This window comes from Tursiops truncatus, chromosome 16 (assembly GCF_011762595.2).
Source record: "Tursiops truncatus isolate mTurTru1 chromosome 16, mTurTru1.mat.Y, whole genome shotgun sequence".
Taxonomy (NCBI): domain Eukaryota; kingdom Metazoa; phylum Chordata; class Mammalia; order Artiodactyla; family Delphinidae; genus Tursiops; species Tursiops truncatus.
This window is the reverse complement of record NC_047049.1, coordinates 68996402-69016539: the sequence shown is the minus strand read 5'-3', so window position 1 is coordinate 69016539 and position 20138 is coordinate 68996402. Positions and strand designations below refer to the sequence as shown.

Sequence of the window (20138 nt, the reverse complement as noted above, 5' to 3'; positions counted from 1 at the left end):
CAACAGATTAAATGTAAAAGCAGCTATGAGAATCCAGCTGTCTTCTATTAAAGAGATTTATGAAAATGTAGAACAATGCCCTCTCTTTTCACTAAGTTAGAGTTACTTTTTAAATACACGTATGTCAACATGTAATGTGTTTATTATTATTATTTTTAAATGAGTTAATGAATATTTAAAATATTTCAATTATAATTTCTAATGTGGTAAATACATACATGTATATATTTATATTTATATATTTATATAAAACCACCATAAACAAAAGCTCTTTGAGGGCCTCAGGAATTTTTAAAAGTGAAAAGGTTCCTCAGACCAGTAGCATAAAGGCATAAAGTTGCATGGCGTGTTCAAGGAATAAATGAATAAATGAAGACGTGCAGTTAGCTGCCTCCAGTTCTTTTAGGAGTAGAGTGTAAATTATAAATATATACATAACACATTCATACACAACGAATATGATTACCATATCCTCTCAGCCCATGAATAACAGATAAAGTATGCTAAAAGGCTGAAAGATTTAACCTGAATCTATTGGTGATTTTTGGAAAGGAGGAGGGAGCAGATTTAGTTAATCCAGTGAAAGTCATCGCATATAAATTTGCAAAATACTCCCTGGACTGAGGTCATGTGTTTAATTTTAGCAAGTAGGGTGAATACGTTTGGGTAGGTATTTATACTAAGCAGTGGACTGAACTGGAGATAGGTTTGACAGTGGAAACAGTGATACAATCTTTATTATTTTCAATGCAAAAAAAAAATGAACTATTAATGTGATGTTCTGGTTGAGAATTTAAACTCTCAAAAAATCTGGAAATTCAAAGTCATGGTACCCATAGCAACCATAACTCTGCCCCCTTGCATGCCCAGTGTGGAGTATTTTGTATTGCAGTACATGCTGTGAAATCTATGCCTAAATGTGCTATATAACAGAGTTACAGTTGCTGTGGGAACTGTAACTTTGAATTGCCTGCCTTTTGTATCATTAAACTTTCAGCTGAAGTATTGCATTAAAGGAATTTTTTTTTCCTCCACTGCATTTCCTCATTAAAAAAAAAAAATTGATTGGGTGTTTTTTTTTTAAAGGATGTAAATGATGTTAGACTCAAAAGGAAGGATAATGCATTCTTGTTTCCCAGATATATGCACTGATATAACGTTAGTGAATTACCACATTTACATATTTCAACCTTCAATAACAAGTCATAAAATAATCCTCGATTTACATAGAACCTTTAATCCTGAAGGATCCCATCACACACACAGACACACAGTAACCGAACCACATTGGACAAGAAAACTCAATAAATACTTAACAGCGCCCAACAAAATTATACAGTGCTTTAGGACAAGCAGTCAGGAAGAAAGGTACTGTCATCCATTGGTGGAACACAAACTGAGGAGTGGGGAATCTCATGCTCCACTCCTACTTTTTTGATGGCATTGGCTCTGTCTTTGACCTTGAGTCAGCAACTTGAATCCCTCACAACTCTGGGTATTCCATTTTCTCTGTTTACTGAGGAAGTATTTCCAGGACCAATGACAAGAAAAGACTTCAAAAGTTCATTTGGTTGTGTATACTGCTGCCAGCCAAGGCACATACCTACATATTCTAGAACAGGCAATTACAATTACAAACTTCTACTACAAAAGGCAAGATAGTAAATATTTTAGGCTTTGAGGGCCATACGGTCTCTGTCGTAACTACTCAACTCTGCTGTTTTAGTGATAGATGCCATGGACAATACATAAATGAATGAGCATGGCTGAGTTCCAACAAAATTTATTTATGGACACTGAAATTTGAATTGCATACAATTTTTATTTGTCACAAAATATTTTTCTAGTGATTATTTTCAACCATTTAAAAATGTAAAACACATTCTTAGCTCGTGGGTTGTACAAAAACAGGTAGTAGGCTGCAGTTTGCCAACCCCTGCTCTAGAAGTTTGAGTTGCATGTCAGGCTGAAGGCTACCTGTAGACAGAGGTGTGCTTCTAAATATTTAACTAGCTCCCTAACCCAAAAGAGGTATGTCTGTGTTAGTTTTTATATATCTAGATCTAGATGTAGATACAGATATGTACATATGGTATACATATATGATTTAGATATATATGTAGGTGTATAAGTTCATTACACATTTTGCTGATACACAGGAAGTGTAGCACAAATGTACAAATAATAAAATATGCCACACTCTTCACTGTAAATTCCATAGAGCCCATCTATTCTCAGAGAATGCTTTTGTTAACTATTTGCTGAACTCTTATATCCATAGCTAACCTATAATTGAATTAGCAAATGAGTGTAGTTCCAACCTGAATATTGTTTGAAATTTTCATTTAAATTGAGGAGTAAAATAAAAGTGAGAAAACAAAGATGTATCCAAAAATCTCACTCTTTCACCAATGACATGAGCAACTTCTGTGCTGAATTATACAGCTTTCAAAAATTTCCTTATTTGTCTGTGCTATTCACTATATTATTGGCTACAGACTTGACACACTTTTTTAAAAAAATGTGATTTTAAGCCTCGTTAAACAGTAAGTTCTTTTTTTTTTAATTTTTATTTTGTTTATTTAGTTTTGGCTGTGTTGGGTCTTCGTTGCTGCATGCGGGCTTTCTCTAGTTGTGGCAAACGGGGGCTACTCTTCGTTGCAGTGCACGGGCTTCTCACTGCGGTGGCTTCTCTTATTCTGGAGCATGGGCTCTAGGCACGCAGGCTTCAGTAGTTGTGGCACGCGGGCTCAGTAGTTGTGGCTCACGGGCTCTAAGCTCAGGCTCAGTAGTTGTGGCGCATGGGCTTTGTTGCTCTGTGGCGTGTGGGATCTTCCCAGACCAGGGATCGAACCCATGCCCCCTGCATTGTCAGGCAGATTCTTATCTACTGGGCCACCAGAGAAGTCCTTGACACACGTTTAAGTTTAATCCATGTATTAGTCAGGGCTCTTCAAAGAAACAGAACCAATAGGAGATATATGTATCATAGTTTGATACATATATATATATATATATATATCATAGTTTGTGGAGGCTGAGAAGTCTCAAGATCTATAGTCAGCAAGCTGGAGACCCAGGAGAACTGACCTTTAGTTGCAGTGTGAGTCCAAAGGCCTAAGAACTAGGACAGGCAATGGTATAAGTTCCAGTCCAAAAATCGGCAGGCTTGAGACCCATGAAGAGTCAGTGTTTCAGTCCAAGTCCAAAGGCTGGAAAAGACCCATGCCCCAGCTCAACTAATCAGACAGGAGTTCTCTCTTACTCAGACTTTTTTGTTCTATTCAGGCCTTCAACTGATGAGGTGAGGCTCACCCACGTGGGGTTGGGGGTGATCTGCTTTACTCAGTCTACTTATTCAAATGTTTATCTCATCCAAAAACATCCTCATAGACACATCTAGGATAATGTTTGACCAAATATCTGCGTACCCCATGACCCAGTCAAGTTGACCTATAAAATTAATCATCACAATCTGCAATATTTACATTTTCTCCATTCCTTTCTTAAGTCTAAACAATCAACAGTACAATGAATCAAGCCCTGATTGGTAATGTTTGCTGAGTTCCATGCTCTAAAATACTCCCACCACAGCCAATTTCAAGCTACCAACATAATGCCAATGGGCATGGGTTGGGAAGAGATATGGTAACATACTGTGGTATAGTATTGCAGTCATCACAATACAAAAGGTATAATTAACCTCAAGAGTAGAGATAATAGTAAAATGTAGTAAAATAATTAGAAAGTGATGAGTTTTCAGTATGTACTACCTTTGTTTTTAATACAATTTATTGTGAATTTATATTTTTTATTGAAGTATAGTTGATATAAATATATATATACATACAATTTAATATTTAATAATAGACATGTTTAATAGCCAGCTTGCAGAATTCCTGAAAATGCAACAATTAGCTGTGGTGAGTCCATAACAGGTGGTTCCAGAACGCCCTGAGAACGGCGTTGTGTAAACTTCGTTTGAGGCTCCTCTAGTCCCTTCCCATCTCTGTGAAAACCCTGCCCAATGTCATTTTGGCCACAGCTTACTGAAGATGAGAACAGAAACCATCTCACTATTCTTCTTGGTATCACTTTTCCTCTGAAGTACTCAGATCTCTTTACACCCTTAGTGAATTACTACGTTTACATATTTCAACCTGAAATGACAAGTCATAAAATTATCAGTCTGTGGCCATGGCAAAATGTAGGTGGAGACAGCCCAGGGACTTGCTGGTGCTCCCATGGGTTTGGCTGATGGCCTCGCACAGGGGGCTGCCACTATACAGATGACCAGTCTGCATCATTTTACCACAGTTATCTGAGAAATTCTGACAAAGCCGGAGTTAGGATTTGAGTCCTACAGACAATTATAGCCATGGACAGGGAGACACAGAAAATCAGTGAAGAGTGGCCCCTTGACCTGCAGTTTAGTGATTTACCTACCATGCCCACTCTGTTTTTAATGCTTGTCAAGTATTTTTAAGTTGTAAATCACTAAATACAAGGCATCATGAACGTCCATTTGAAACTGCACAGAGAAATTCTGAGTAGGTGGTATTTGAGTCCCCCAGTGGAGCCAATACCCCATGTCCCCATGTCTGTACACTTTCTTGTCTTCGTTTTTAAAAATCAGGTATGGCAAGATGTTTTAATAACCTCAGATGGCTGGGACCTCTGTTTTTGGTATGATCTAAGATAGCTGTTCCCAGCAGTGCCTTTAATACCATGCTGGGGGTCAATTTAATCAAATTCTTTATTAGTATGTGGATCACAAATGAGTCTGAAGAACAAGGAGCCTATAAGTCACCACCACCCTCTCCCCTAGGACGTGGCCACCTGAGATGGAATGGTGTGGCATTTCGGTTAGAGGGACAAGGTCACAATTTAGTCAAAAGTCATACATACTCCACTGCAGTGCATACAATTTTAAAAAGAAGAGAAAAACGGAGCTTAGTTATTTCTAAACTAAATAACCCAGAAATGTCAAGGGCACTTGAAGGCAATGAATTGTTAAAATTAAGGGGTGTTTGGGTGTATATGTGATTGGGGTGAGGGAGTGGGACTTGGCTTTGATTTACAAACAAGTCAGAATAAAACAGACTCAGCATTTCTATTGTAACTGGAAATGGCTTGGGCAAATTTAATCCAACTTCCCTGAAAATACTTGATTAGCCTCCCAACGCGGAGGAAAATCAAGATAAGATAGGAAGTCTCTGTCTGTACTAAGGGCAGAGGACCTTGGGGCTTCCAGTGCCCACAAAGGGCATCACATGACCCCTCCCGGGGCGGGGCGGGAGGGGGCGGGCGGAGGGGTCCCTTTCTCGGAGTTCCCCGCTTCTCTCTTGGCTCTGCCTTCAAGTCCGTGAGAAATCTGTCCCGAGCTACCGGCCTTTACTGCCTGGAACTGAGTTAAGAGGGTCAGTGTGTCTCCCCACTACAGCCCAGGAGACAGGCGACAAATAGGAGGCCCAAATTTAAGATGTAGCTCAACCTTTGACCACTAGAGGTCTCCTGGAAAGCAATGACCCGTATAACCCTATTTACCCTCCTTAAACCCATAGACGTTGAGCTCAGACTTCGCGAGTCTGCTCTGCTGGAGGCCGCCTTATTAATAACGCCACCCACCCCCACCGCTCGCGATGGCGCCAGGCTTGGAAGGGGGGAGGGGACTAGGCAGTGGCTGACCCTCGGACAGGGCTGGCTTTTCAATCCACGAATCAGTCCGCAGACTCCGGGGCTACCCTCTTCGAGCCCCACTTCTTGACCAAGCAAGACGGGAGAGAGCCTCTAACTCGAGGTCCCCAGGTGGGCAGCGCGGAGTCTCCCGGACTTCTAACCAGCTATGGACTAGTCAGGGGACCAACGTGTAGAATCACTTAGCAGGTCCAACAGCAGGCCAGGATCCCCCCCCTGCCCGCTCCCCCAGCTTCGCCCCACTCGTTCCTCCTGCCCCCTTTCACCTTCCCCCTTTGCCTCCCGATCGCCAAAGTGGCCTGAGTTTGACCGGTGGAAGGAGATTAGGGGACCATTCACCGTCCCTGTTCTGGTATTTTCTGGAAAAATATAGCGGCTTCTACGTGGAAAAGGAAAGGAAAAAAAAAAAAACAAAAAAAAAACGTGGTCGGGGGAGCAAGGAAGGAAACAGCCAGGTTGAATTCCCAGTCTTTATGAAGCAGTTCGCTCACCAGTGAAAGAAAGCTGCAGTGGCAGCTTCGAGCCACATGCGGTAGTGTGTAGCAATTAGTAGATAAAATGCTGACTAAAGTGCTAAAACATGAAGTATTATTATAGCCAAGGTCAAAAATGTTTCATTTGTCTTTTACAATTTGGGGGGGAGGGGGAGGCCCAGAGGTGCGCAGAGAGGGTTGAATTTTTGAAATGGTCGCCTTCTTTCTTCAACTGTACTTAAAAAAATTTTTTTAAATGATCCTATTTATTATAGTCCAAGCTGCCTAATTATGTCACTGCTAGGTTTCGCAACTAACTTAACCCCCCTGATCCTTTATTCACAGACACTGAAAAATGTGTCTACTGCTTCCCCACTCCCTTGAGGGGTGAGAATGATTTTTAATTTTTTAACCTTTTAAGTAAACCAAATAACTTAAAACAGAGAGTTGGGTTTTGGCTTAGCAAAGCAGCCGGAATATAGATGTGTGGGTATAGGTTCCTGTGTTGCAGTATAAGAAAGAGCCCAAAAATAATGTGTGATATAAACATATATTGCTTTTTCCCCACTCTTCTTTTATACACTGTGAGTCCCAGCTACAAGCTTTTTTATAGATAAAGCACTTGCTTTCATGATTCTAACTGTCCAGAATGGATTGTCTTCTTACAACATTCAATCTGTTTATGAGTATTTACTTTACATTAGCCCAAGGACCCTGCACTGCAGGAGTTTGCCTCTATTCCCCTGGGTGTCGGGTGTCTCAAGTCTTACATCTGCTCTGTGATTGATGGAACCTTGAATCCACGTTATTACTCTCTTACAAGCAGAAATCAAACAGGCTATTAACTACATTACTTCAAAGAACTGCTTCAATACAATCTCCTTATCTTAATTGAAACTTTCTTTGTATGGATATTTGCTACAGAGATAATTTACAGGTGCCCATCAAGCATCATATTAAAGAAGTAAAATAGAGGGGGTTGTTTTTTGTTTTGTTTGTAAACACACCACTGTGACCTATAATTTTAAAAGTCATTCACAGGATTGGACCTGAGGTTTGATTTTTTGGATTTTATTAGGTTCATGGGGGTGCTGCTCCTGTAAAAAGAGCGGAAAGATGCCCCTGTGATTCAGTTTTGACATCTGACTATAAGACTGCAGATATTCAGAAATATTCAGACCTAGATCCCTGCAATTGTTAACATCTCAAAAACCTTATCCGGAGTTTTCCAGAAGACAGAGATATCAGGCAGCGTGCAGCCTAGTTCAGCACCTAACCTTGTACAGACATAGAAACAGGGTTTCTAATTAGGTGAAGTTCCTTACAGACCCTTAAAGACTTACAGCAACAAAACCAGCAGAAGTTGCTTAGATGCTCTAAAGAGATGTGTATTTTTAAAGAGAGAGATTTAATATACAATCGAGGGATACCCTCAGGCATTCTGTTGAGGTTTCCTGCATAAATGCTGCTGCATTGGTCATACAGGAAACTGACTCACAGTCGATCTCAAATATGATCTTGTCAAAATACTGCAACTCAAGTTTTTTAATATAGTATTTCTTGAACTGAATGTATATATTTACACGAACAGGACAGAGACTAACTGCAGCCTTAGGCGTCTCTCATGTATTTTTAAAAAATTATGTAAAATGCCCTTCAGTCAAGTCCATTCATATGTAAAAAAATGAACAAAATGGGTTATTCTAATCAAACGTCTGCAGTATGCATCATAAACTTAAAAAGAGACAGAAAGCACCAGAGAGCTGTAATTTCTCTTTGTAACCCATGCTTATAAAATAGAAAGATCAGATGAAATTTCAAGGAAGATAATTAAAGAGTGATGTGCAAGTCATAATTGGCTAATGCAAGAGATGGGAGACTGCGAATTGTTACATTGTCTTCCACGGTGCAGAGTTGTGATATTACTTTAAATTATTAAAATAGTTTTCGACATCTTTCAGAATACCGGCTCTTTGGCATGGGCTTTTATTACTTATTGTAATTGGAGGATCTGCCATTTTCTTTCGTTTATCTCTGTGTGTATAGAAACGAGCTAGGTCTTGCCTTTTATTACTTCCCCATGTTCTGAATCAAAAATGTGGTTTAGATAATGTTAAGTGTCCTAATTCTTACTGCAGTGGACGCAGACGTTTTGAAAAGGCATAAAAATACACACAGAGGGTCTTTCCACCTCAAGTCACTGAATATGAGGCATTTGTGCTCTGCCGGGTGTATTAACTTCAGCCATGTGAATATAATTTTCATTAAAGTAATCCTGTTTCAACTAGATGCTGTGACTAGAGGTGAAACGTTGCGAAAGCGTTAAAAATAGCTTACTAGTAATTTCAACATCCTGTAATTTTATCACAGATCAAGTTTCAACTGTCATACTATACAGACCTTATTCCCCATATAGTACATGTTTACTTTTTTAGCATGCCAGACCCACTTTAGAAAGATTGGTGCCAATATACTAAAATCGGAGGGGGGGGGGGGGTGGGTGTAACACTGAAAGGAGTGGGAGGAGGGCGGGGAAGGGGATGGGGGAGCGTGGGGGAAGCGAGTACACCATTTTACATCCACACTGCGAAAATGCAGTCTAGCCTGGCGGAGGACCGGCAGCTGGGTCGGAGCGAGCGAGGGCTTTGCAGTCTCTGCCTGTTTCTTGTTCTGTCGCTCTTAAGTTTCTCTGTGTTTGCATAATAGCCATGCATGCAAACCTCGCAATGCTCCAGGGCTCCAGAACAATAAATATACACATTTAAAGCCTTTATTGTCTTACGGTTCATGCCCCCGGTTTTCAACAGCTTAATTTCTGGTTGTATGTAACTAGTTTGCAAATGGATTTTTTTCAGTTTCAAACTATTATTGAGGAAGCTCCTCTCCCTTTTTGGCGGGGGGAGGGGTTGGGGGTGGGGGAGTAGCCGGTATATTATTCCTGTAGCGCTGGGTTATATAAACACATTATCATTTGAGAGCGCCCTTGGCGTCCATCAGCATTGTAAACACGTACTAGTGTATATACTTCAAAATTGAAGAATGCACACGCAGAACCGGGAGCCTGAATTCATATTCCGAGCAGACTCGCTGCTCGCATTTATTGATTTATCATGCATCGTTTATTGTTCCAGTCCCTAAATGCAGTCGCTGTCCGTTCAATATTGTTTGCAAAATCTTGAGATGTGTGTGCGCTGCTCACTTGTCTTTCTGTTTTGTTTTTTTTTTTGCTGAGTATTTTTTTTGCGAAGCGAACAAATGCATTAATATTTATATGTTTATATAATCGATAACCCACTTTTCCCTTCGATGTAAATAGGCATCAAAAGATAATTTAACAGATTAGTTCTCGAAAACATGGCAGTGAGGAAGCGTAATTTAACTATCAAACAAATCTACATGTCTAATAACAGCAAATCTGCTAAGGAGCATTAGAAAGAGGAGCAGCGCCCCGGAATCTCTGCAGGAAATGTTCTTTATATTAGACATATACAAGCAGGTCCTGTCAGATGCACAGCGGAGCTCGCTAGCTCTCGTCTCCTCCAAAAATCTCATCAAATGAAACCGCTAGACAAGGGAGATTGGGAAGAGGTAGATCTCATCTTCACACACTTTTAGGGCAGAATTTATTTTTACAGACCTTCCTATGTAATTTTTGCCTTGATCCATCCTCTTCCCGCCGAGATCGGACGGAGCCTTTCTGCCGATTATGAATTTGATCAACCCACGGTTGGAAGGAAACCTACACATTTTTGACAGGAGCTGAAAATTGAGTCGTCAGAGAAATATTAGGTCACATTTTCAATCATTTTGGTGCCGAAGGGGAGGCGAGAGCTTAGTTTTATATTGAGACATTACGCCGGCTGAAGGCAGAGAATGTTTTTCCCTGCCAGGACCTGATGCAATCCATTCAAGCCAACAAGTTTGGAGAGAATGTTGAGTTCAATCAATTCAGAACGTCGAGATGGAGCCCAACTCACTCCAGGTATTTCGCTCTCCTCCGCTCCTCCGATCCCGGCACCCCCCGGCACCCCCCAGCCCCCCGGCTCACCCACACCTCTGCACCCACCCACACCCCCCACAAACTTTTCACCAAACTTTTACCCTCTGCATCCCCCCAAATCATTTTTATTGTTTAAAAAAATCCCTGCAGTGATCATACATACATAATGTAATTCTACCGCCTCAGATGGAGAGGTAGGGAGAGGTGGGGGGCCCGGAGTCTTTTTTTTTTTTTTTTTTAAGGGAGGCAGAAAATTTGTGTGGGCTCTATTATTTTTTCCACCCAGCTTTATATCTGTTGGCTCTTCTGTATTAAGAGTGTGGATGTCTGTGTGTAAATGTGTCTGGGAATAGACGTTTGTGCTCTGATGGCTACATTATTTATTTGGTGCTTTTTTTCCCCTGCAGTGGGTCGGCTCACCGTGTGGCTTGCACGGACCTTACATTTTCTACAAGGCTTTTCAATTCCACCTTGAAGGCAAACCAAGAATTTTGTCCCTTGGCGACTTTTTCTTTGTAAGATGTACGCCAAAGGATCCGATTTGCATAGCGGAGCTCCAGCTGTTGTGGGAAGAGAGGACCAGCCGGCAACTTTTATCCAGCTCTAAACTTTATTTCCTCCCAGAAGACACTCCCCAGGGCAGAAATAGCGACCATGGCGAGGTGGTAAACTTATATCTCCCTCTCTTCTTTCTTTATTATTTTTTCCCGTAGTAATGCTTATTACAGGGCAAGCTTGAAAATACTGTATTCACTTCTGCAGGCGAACAGAATCGACTTCTTTTTTAAAGGGGTAGCGCCACTAGCTGGGGCTCGAGTATTTTGCCATTGTCAGAGTTTGGCTGTCAGCTTTACAAAGAAGATCCAACTGCTGATTTTAGTCAAGATCAAATAACTTGTTCGAGAAGGGTTTTGTTCAAGGATATGTGTGTGTGTGTGTGTGTGTGTGTGTGTGTGTGTGTGTGATCCTGCTATTGCCGCTTGAACATCACATGCTTTTTATATTTTTTGCCTTTTGAAAATTTACCTTCGCGTCTGGCTCGGTAGGGGATGGGTGGATTTCTTTCGGTGGGTTTCGATATTGTTCCCGTTTTTCTTTTCTTTTTTTTTTTAAAGTAAGTATTTGATATGTTTAAGAGGGCGGAAATTACGAAATGGAGGCAGAGTGAGATCAAAAGCTATTGAGTTGGCAAAGACGTGTTGAATAAAGTGATAAATGACAGGTACTGGAATAATACATTCAAATAACTTGCAGATCTGCCCGGGCGGATTTCAAAGCGGTCGTGTAACCGGCACAAACACGTTAAGCATTAACAACTATCTCTCGTCCCCACCCCCTCCCCCCGGACAAGCCATTTGATGTTCTAGTTTTCAATTACTCCACGCAAAGTGGACGCCTTCCAGCGCGATCTTTGGGGATGTGTGGGACGCGGACGGGGGAGGGAAGGGCAGAGGGGTGTGTGCTCACCCCCTGGCCCTGCGGGTCCGGAGTCCTCCGTGCCCAGACGGCGCTCCTGGGGAGGGTGGAGAGGGACAGAGCCTCCCCGGCACGTTTCTGGGCGGCCGCGGGGGCGCTCGCCGGCGCTCCCGGCAGGACGCCCGAGGTGAGCCCGCTGTCACCGGTCGCCGGGGCGGCCGCCCCTATTCGGCTCTGTCATTTCATGTGTGGCCGCATTTCTGCGGGCTCCCCTCGTCAGCTGACCGACCTCAGCACCCTGGTACCTACCGGGGGAACTGTTTTGGGGAGGCTGTGCCTGCGGCGCGGCGGGGCGGGAGGGCGCGCGGCCGCCTGTCAAGGCTTTGTGTTGCCCAAGCGGGAGCAGGGCAATCAAACTCAGACTTCTGAGGGCAGCTAGCTCTGTGCCAGGCTTTCGAGCTGTCGAGGTAGGTGTAAGGACCTTTTTGTTAAGTGAATGGTTCCCCGTTTAACTCATCCCGGAGCTCGAAGCTGCCTGCCAGTCCTTCCAGAATTCCTTGGTCTGGTGGAGTTGATTGTACTTTTGGCACCTCCAGTTCGGTCCTTCTCGCCGAGATCGAGTTACCCGTCAGTAGTCTATGCCGGTTAATTACCGGAGTTCGTCAAAACGTTCGCCCTCGTTTCAGCCTCTTCGGAAATAAGCCCCTCCCTCCTCTCCGAACACCTCTCCCAACCCACACGCCCTCCCCTCCGCCCTCCCGGCCAGCTATGGGTTTTAAACGTTCACCTTTCCCGACGTCTGCCGGCAATTTTACAAAGGTGTTGTTTGGAAATGCTGTGAAAAATCCTGCAGCCTACCAACAGGTTGAGCTCTTTGCACCGCCCAAGGTTTGGCTCGGCCCCCTCCCCCGACCCAACTTTCCTGCGCAGCTGTCTGCCTTCCCCTCCCCCTCCTGATTTCTTATTATTTGCTTTTCAAATTTATTACTTCAACATGGCCTGTGATCTGGAAAAGGGAAGGATTAAATATCCAGAAAAGAGCTGGTGCCTAATAGACTTCTGACTGAACCCAGAAGGAAATTATTCAGTGTTTTATGGGATATTTTGTGGCCACGCTCTTTTTTTTTTTTTTTTCAATTGAAAGCGGAATATTTTTTAAAGACCTCGAATTGACCCCACTTGGTCCAGTTTTAATTTCTGTTGTGTAATTAAATAGTAAATTCTGATTTAAGAATAAAAGAAATATTAGTCGAAGGTTGCATCTGGTAGTACTAATGATAGTGAATAGGTATATTTTTAAATACACGATTTTTTAAAAGACATTATTCATTATGGGGAAATGTAAGCGAACCATTTTAATGATCTTTGCGTTTCGTCGCTGCTATATGAGCCATACCTGAGAAAATTAATCTTGCCATTTAAAAGTAAACTCTAGGGGGTTTGGAGAGGGAGATGGCTCTATTTATATTCCTCAGCTGCATATACATCGTCTAATATTATGCATGATTTGTTTTTTAATGCTAACACGGCTGGTAATTAGCTGTATGATTATAGTTGTATATTTCATTAGGACTTTGGATGATGTCCTTGTGAATTATTCAGCCATATTAAAACAATTTTCAGTTGAGATAATGACACGCCTCAAAATTATGCAAATACAGGCTACATTGTGCAAAATAATTATGACAAATGTAAAGCAGGTAGAAAGTTTCCCAGTGCAGATCGGTTTTCCACCCTGGTGATGTCATTTCCCCCCTGGCCTAAGATAGTCGGTCATTCATTAGCAGAATGGCAGCAGCAGGCTCCTCTGGAGGAGAGCCTGCAGATACCAGCATTTACTGCTGGCACCTAGAGGGGGCAACAGGGCCCTCTCATTAAGACATTTGCTTTGTTTTCTCTTACTCTGTTAACTTGTTTATGTACAGCGAAATGATTTTATTATTGATTTTAAATAGTTTTGAATGATGCATTTGCCATTTGCAATGCATAACTGAAAGAGAAAGGTTTCCTGGTGACGTGCACTGTGCCTTGGAGAAAATGTTCAGCACATTTAAATCAGCCAGTACAGTTTATTTAAAGTAACCAAATGGAGGTTAATAATGTCTTGATTGAGCTGACATCAGCATCCATTTCAAAAGGACAGCCAGGACTCCGTATGCTTTTTTGGCTCAAGAACATCATTCTGTCTTTTTATGATTTCTTGAAATATAAAGACATCAGTTCTAAAAACAGGGAAATTATCATTGTGCGAGATTAGAAATAGCGTCCCTGTGTGGTTTGCTACGATCTGCAGAGGACAATTTTTTTTTTTTTTTGGTGGGGGAGGGAAATTTTCTTATTGATCTTTGCATTAATTGTATCAGGCTAGATAAGGCAGGGATGTGTATGCCCATTTTATAGATGGAGACAGAGGCTTGAAGAGTTTATGTGGCTTGTCAAAGGTCGCCGGCTAGAACCTAGGCCTTCTTAAGCTTTAGGGTTGCTTTATTTTCCCGCTGAAACCTACCCTTGGAACTAGAGCTTGAATACATCATATTATATTCCAGAAGTGTGTACTAAATGTGGGCAGTTCCTTGTACATTTTAGAACTATATCACCAGTTATTTAGGTAGCAGAATCATTCTTATTCTATAAAGTTCAGTTAATCCTAGCCAGTGTCATAGAACAATAACAGTTACATTGTAATACCATTATTAATAATCATTAACAATTTATTACTGGTTTAAGTAATGAGGATAATGTCTGGCCTGCTTACATCACTGCTGCCTACGCATACTTAACAGTGCTGGCAGCTGGTGTGGAGGAAAAGCATTCCAGAGACTCACATCTTGATTCTACAACTAACTATTTGTTTGCCCTTGGATAACTGTAAACACTCTGAACCTCAGTTTCTTCATCTGCAAAATGGGAACAATAGTAAAGCTGACTGGGGATTGTTATAAATATCAAGAGACATTATTATGGGCAAAATTACTTTATAACTGTAAATTAAATAAATAGAAAAGAGGGCTTCCCTGGTGGAGCCGTGGTTGAGAGTCCGCCTGCCAATGCAGGGGACACGGGTTCGTGCCCCGGTCTGGGAAGATCCCACATGCCGCCGAGCGGCTGGGCCCGTGAGCCATGGCTGCTGAGCCTGCGCGTCCAGAGCCTGTGCTCCGCGACGGGAGAGGCCACAGCAGTGAGAGGCCCGCGTACCGCAAAAAAAAAAAAAAAAAAAAAAAAAAATAGGTGGATGTACAAGGTTGGATTTCAGCCTGACGGATCATGGGCTGGATTCTACAAGAAAGCTTGCTGGTCCCCTGCAACAGTGAGTGTGGATGAGTAAGTCAGTGATGCCAGGGAGTCAGTATCAAGCATATCTGGGCACTACAGATTTTAGCATGCAGCCAGGGTATCTATCAGTGGTTTGACTATGACCAGCCTCACTATCCAGTCAAAAATTGTTAAAAATCCATATTCACAAGCCCCTACTGGAATTAATTTATTTAGAATCTCTGGAATTGGGATCCAGGATTCTGCATTTTAAATAGTCTTGCTCTAGCTGTGTGGATCTTGGGCGAGTTTTAAACTCTGTGCCTCGGTTTTCTCATCTGTAAAATGGAAATATGGTACCTACTTCCCAGGATTATTTTAAGGATTAGAGGAGTTAATACATGTGAAGTGCTTACAACTGAGGTGGGCACATAGCAGAGTCTCCAGTAACGGCTGACTCATTATTATTATCATTAATATTAGTATCATTGTTCTCGTTAGAGTTTGAGACCACTACCATGGACCTTCCTAAAGAAAGCTTTTCTCTATGAGAGGGCGGCATTTAGGTTAGTTTACTAGAACATATAGCCAATTCAGGTCCCCCCAGATCAGGCTGGCTTTCATCCATATGGTGGTTTTAGCTGTGTTGCCATTATAAAAGGCTCCTTAAGGATTTACGTTTTAGTATCGAAATATGCTGTCAACTGGATCAGCAGGAGTTTTTAGAAGATCACCTGATCACATCACAGACACATTCTGAAATTCAGGAGGTGCTGAACTGGCCTTGCTCTGCCTGTGGGTGGCCACTCACTGGGTCTCTGGTCTGTTTCCATGAGCTGATTTCTTTTTTTAGAAGTTTCTGAGATCTCTTCAGTGTCCTCACTAGCCTTGCAGAATTTCTTTAACTTTTCTAAGCCTCAGTTTCTTCATCTGTCAAATGGATTTAATGGTTTCTACTTTGCCAAGAGAATTAGTAATAATAATGAAAAGGTCCTGGCAACTAGCCTCGTACCTATACATGCGAGCTCAGCAAATGATGGATGCTGTTATAATAGTTATCGTTTATTTTTAGTAATGATCTTAAGCTAAGAGAAGGAATATCTTTACTCTCTCCCTAGCAGGCCCTTTAGAACTAGGGTGAGAACTAATGAATTACATGGACAGAGTTTACTGGACTGTGACAAGTATCAGCAAACTAAGGCCAAAGGGCCAAATCTGGCCCACTGTCTGCTTTTGTAAATAAAGTTTTACTGGAACATAGACTGTTTATGTATCGTTTATAGCTGCTCTCAGACTACAGTGTCAGAGTTGAATGGTTGTGACAGTGACCATATGGCCCACACAGTGGAAAATATTTACTCTTTGGCCCTTTACAGAAAAAGTTTGCTGACCCCTGCCCTGTGGAGTTGATCTGAAATAAGGAATGTGACTGTGTACCTTTTAGTCTTTCTTACTTGGCTTTGGAGCAAGATCCAGTAATAGAAGAAATACCTTAACATTAATATGTCAAAAACCTTTATATGTACAAAATTCTGTTTTAGCATTGAGCCTAGGATGTTAAAATTTGAGAATCAGTAGAATGTATACTAAGTTGTATTTTGGATGGTTAAGTTCCCAATTCCAGCCAATGCTGGTTTCATCTATCTTGAGTTAATGAAAGCTGCTTGCTGAGTGCTATGTGCTCCGTGCTTTGCTAGGTACAGAGACGGATGTGAAACAATTCATGATGTGGCTTTTTTTCTCAAGAAGCTTATCAATCTTGATAGAGAGATGAGATCAGCACACGTTTTTAAAAAATGTAAAAGCAATGTAAGATGTAACACATTGGTGAATTGTTCTGACAGTAAATGCAATACGTTTTCAAAGGAAGGGTCACTATCTATATGTTTTTGGAAAACGCATGTGTTCAACTCCTCAGCTGCTGATTGAAGACCTACTAGGTGCTGGACAGTGGTGTACTGAGATACAGGAGAATGGCCCAGCCCTCAAAAAACTCTTAGTCTACCCCCATAGACAGACACTGGTCCCAGAAAAGCTGTCAGACTCTTATCTGCATCCCTTAGTTAAAGTGGAGATTAACTAAGGTCACTATTTATTTGTAGCCTTTCGCAATCTTTCTGGAAACTATGAAGTACTGTCTTCACCTTTGAGGTCTTATTCACTCCATGCATATTTATAGAGCACCCATTTTGTGCCAGAGCCTATTCTAGGCCCCGACATCCAGCATTGAACAAGACAGACAAGTACCCCTGCCCTCAGGGGACTTACAGTCCAGTGTTTGGTTTTAATCTCCCAGGTAGTTTTTACATGGTGCTTCCTGGAATGGTTATCTGTGTGCTTTTCCTGTGCTTGTCACGCCCTCTTCTCCCTCCCCACTGCAGTGCTGTTCTCAGAAGCAGAGGGTTGTGTCTTACTTACCTCTGGGTCTCCCCACAGCAGTCAGTGCATTCATCAAGTATCTACTGAATGACTAAATGTCATGATTAAAATGAATGCTTCCCCACAGCCTGCTTTCTTTAAGCTTGGCCCAATTTCTTTCTTTCTGGCAGAGGGTCATTCACCTGTGGGCCAGCTCCAGCAGCCCACCTCACACTTCTTTCTCTTCTAAAATCCATATCATTTTGCACCATAGGCTGTGAAAATGGGCAAAGGTTTTTTTTTTTTTGGTAGAACTCGCCAAAGAAATTAGTGACTATTTGGAACTGAATGATCAGGCGAGAGCCAGCATCTCCATCTTTTTTTTGTTTTGTTTTGTTTTGGTTTTTTGCGGTACGCGGGCCTCTCACTGTTGTGGCCTCTCCCGTTGCGGAGCACAGGCTCTGGATGCGCAGGCTCAGCGGCCATGGCTCACGGGCCCAGCCGCTCCGCGGCATGTGGGATCTTCCCGGACCGGGGCACGAACCCCTGTCCCCTGAATCGGCAGGCGGACTCCCAACCACTGCGCCACCAGGGAAGCCCCAGCATCTCCATCTTTTTGAGCATGTTTCCAGTCTTCAGCCATCAGCCTATAGAAAGTCAGGGTTTTGGGGGAATTCCCTGGCAGTCCAGCGGTTTGGACTCTGAGCTTTCACTGCCAAGGGCCTGGGTTCAATCCCTGGTTGGGGAACTAGGATCCCACAAGCGGCACACGGTGGCAAAAAAAAAAAAATGTATTAAAAATAAATAAAGGTTGTTTAAAAAAAAAAAAGTCAGGGCTCTGGGGTGGCAGTCTGCGGAAAGATGGGACTTCAGGGAAGGGGAGTCACTTCTCACCTGAGTGTTGGTTGGCAGTTCCGGCGAACTAGCATGTTTTCCAGACTGATGGTCTTGACGAGGCCACGTGTTTGATAGCAAGTCAAAACCGTAATCAATTAAAACCTGTCTTGACATTTAGAGTGTCAGGCACATACTAAGGAATGTTATTTTTATGGAGTGCACGAGTCCATACATGTAAATACTTCGCTGTTAGTTATTAATAAAGCATGCCATTGTTCATAGTGGCATCTAGTGATACATGACTCAGGCTCATTTATCAAAGTCTAGTTTTAACCAATATCCAGAATATAATTGCTGGAATCAAATGGATTTGCTTGTCATTTTTTATAGCCAGGGTGGTTGGATATCTGCCATCTTCTACTCAGAATAATATTGTAGCTAGTGATTACCCGTTGGCTTGGCTTTTAAATAAATTTGAAATAAATTTATTGATTGTTGCTTAAGGATTCATTCGCCTCTCAGAAATGTGGTCATGGATTCCTGCATTTCTTGAAAAATCTGCTCCTGCGCCCTCGCACGAGGATGGCTTTTTCTAGCCGCACCATGGTCCTTGCTGGCCTCCTGGAGATTAGAACCTAGGCCTTGGCCTTTGAAGAGCATGGCTCGCATCCTGTACTGTGAGCACCCGTACTGACGACACGTTTCCAACGTGCAGATGATGCTGATGATTGAAAGGGTGCTTTAGACTCATGCTAATGGCATCAAGTCTCCAGTACACACTTGCCTACATTAATTCTGCTTTTAAAATCAGACGCATTGTTAACAGCGTTCAAGATGGATATGTGACATTTGTCACACAGACTAGGACGTGTGGTTTAACTGCGTGAATTTTCTGTAGGATCTTTGTGGCTGTATGAATCGACGCACAGTGGTGGGTGTCCTTACACACATGAACATCAAGTTCCGGGTCCCATCTCCATCCTTGAACAGAGAGAAAAACTGGGGGTAGAAACCACGTGTTGCTGGTCAATCTGGTGGCCCCATAACCATCTCCCCTCTCCCCACCTTTCCTTTCTCATGACTCCAGCGCACCTGGGCTGGGATGCGCATCCCTCCTCCCCAGAGTTGAGTTCCAAGCCGGATCAGTGGCACTTAACATTAAACTCTTGTCTTTGAGAATAATAGGCTTTGCTTTGTACGCCCTCAAGCATGTTGAGCTACTGTGCAGGCTGGAAAATAAAAATGTTCTAATTGTGTCTTTTAAATAAGCATAGGATTGAATTAATTAGACCATATTTTGTCTTTAGTTGCTTAGTTACCCAATAGTATTCCTGGGCACGAGTAAGATAAATTGGCTCTTTTTGTGCTGCCTGTGTCCTTTAATCATAATTACTGTATTGCTTAGGAGAGTAAAGCATACATAGGTTTTGAATTTTTTATTAATAGTCAAAAGTATGCATATGATATATAAAGTATATGCTGTTTAACCTGTTTTATATGCTTTTATGTGGGAAGAAGTTTTACTGTGGTGGTAACGTTTGCATTAGTTGCTCAAAGATGTAGTTCTGGGAAATACATAATTGAAATGTTTTTGAATTGCTTTTTCTGGCCTTTTCAATCTTATTCAAAATAATAGTGCCTCCAGTCCTAGAGCAGTCATTCTCATTCGATTTAACATCTTTCTTTGCACTGCACGCGCAGCGCCCAGTTTTAACCCTGCAGAGCCTAGATGAGGTTTTGTGATTCATGGGCCTCACACTTTGTGCCTTATGTTTTGGGGTTCACACTGTTGGGGGGCAGCAGAGCGCCTGCATCCAGCAACCATTACTCCAGTGCCCTTCGCTCTGGCACTCTTCCGTGTTCCTCACAGAAGGCTCCAGGGTTGGAGATCATAAGAGTTTGTTGTAGCTTGGACTGGACAGTGCTATGTGCTTGCCTTCTAGGGTCATGCAAAATGGGATGTGGCTTCTGGAAGGAACTTGGGTTTCTAGCCCCCTATCCCACCCCTCCACCACGGAGGGCGGCAAGAGTTGGACAGCTTGATGTAGTTATTGAACAATGGGAGAGTCTGGCTTAAGACCCAGCATGTGTGCTGGGCAAATGTA

The 20138-nt window shown here is 42.3% G+C and overlaps 1 protein-coding gene across 3 annotated transcripts in view; it reads left to right on the top strand.

Annotated features, from left to right (window-relative positions):
- The first annotated feature begins 10065 nt into the window (after window positions 1-10065).
- ARID5B (AT-rich interaction domain 5B) overlaps window positions 10066-20138 on the top strand; it is a 189626-nt gene continuing 179553 nt past the window's right edge. The window contains exons 1-2 of one of the 3 annotated variants that reach the window (XM_019935849.3): window positions 10066-10152; window positions 10578-10832. In XM_019935849.3, coding sequence (XP_019791408.1) covers window positions 10132-10152; window positions 10578-10832 — 276 coding nt within the window. In that variant the 5' untranslated portion in view covers window positions 10066-10131. Of the gene's footprint in view, window positions 10153-10577; window positions 10833-12339; window positions 12475-20138 lie in introns of those variants that run through there. The other 2 variants (XM_019935847.3, XM_019935848.3) reach the window with 2 other exon arrangements.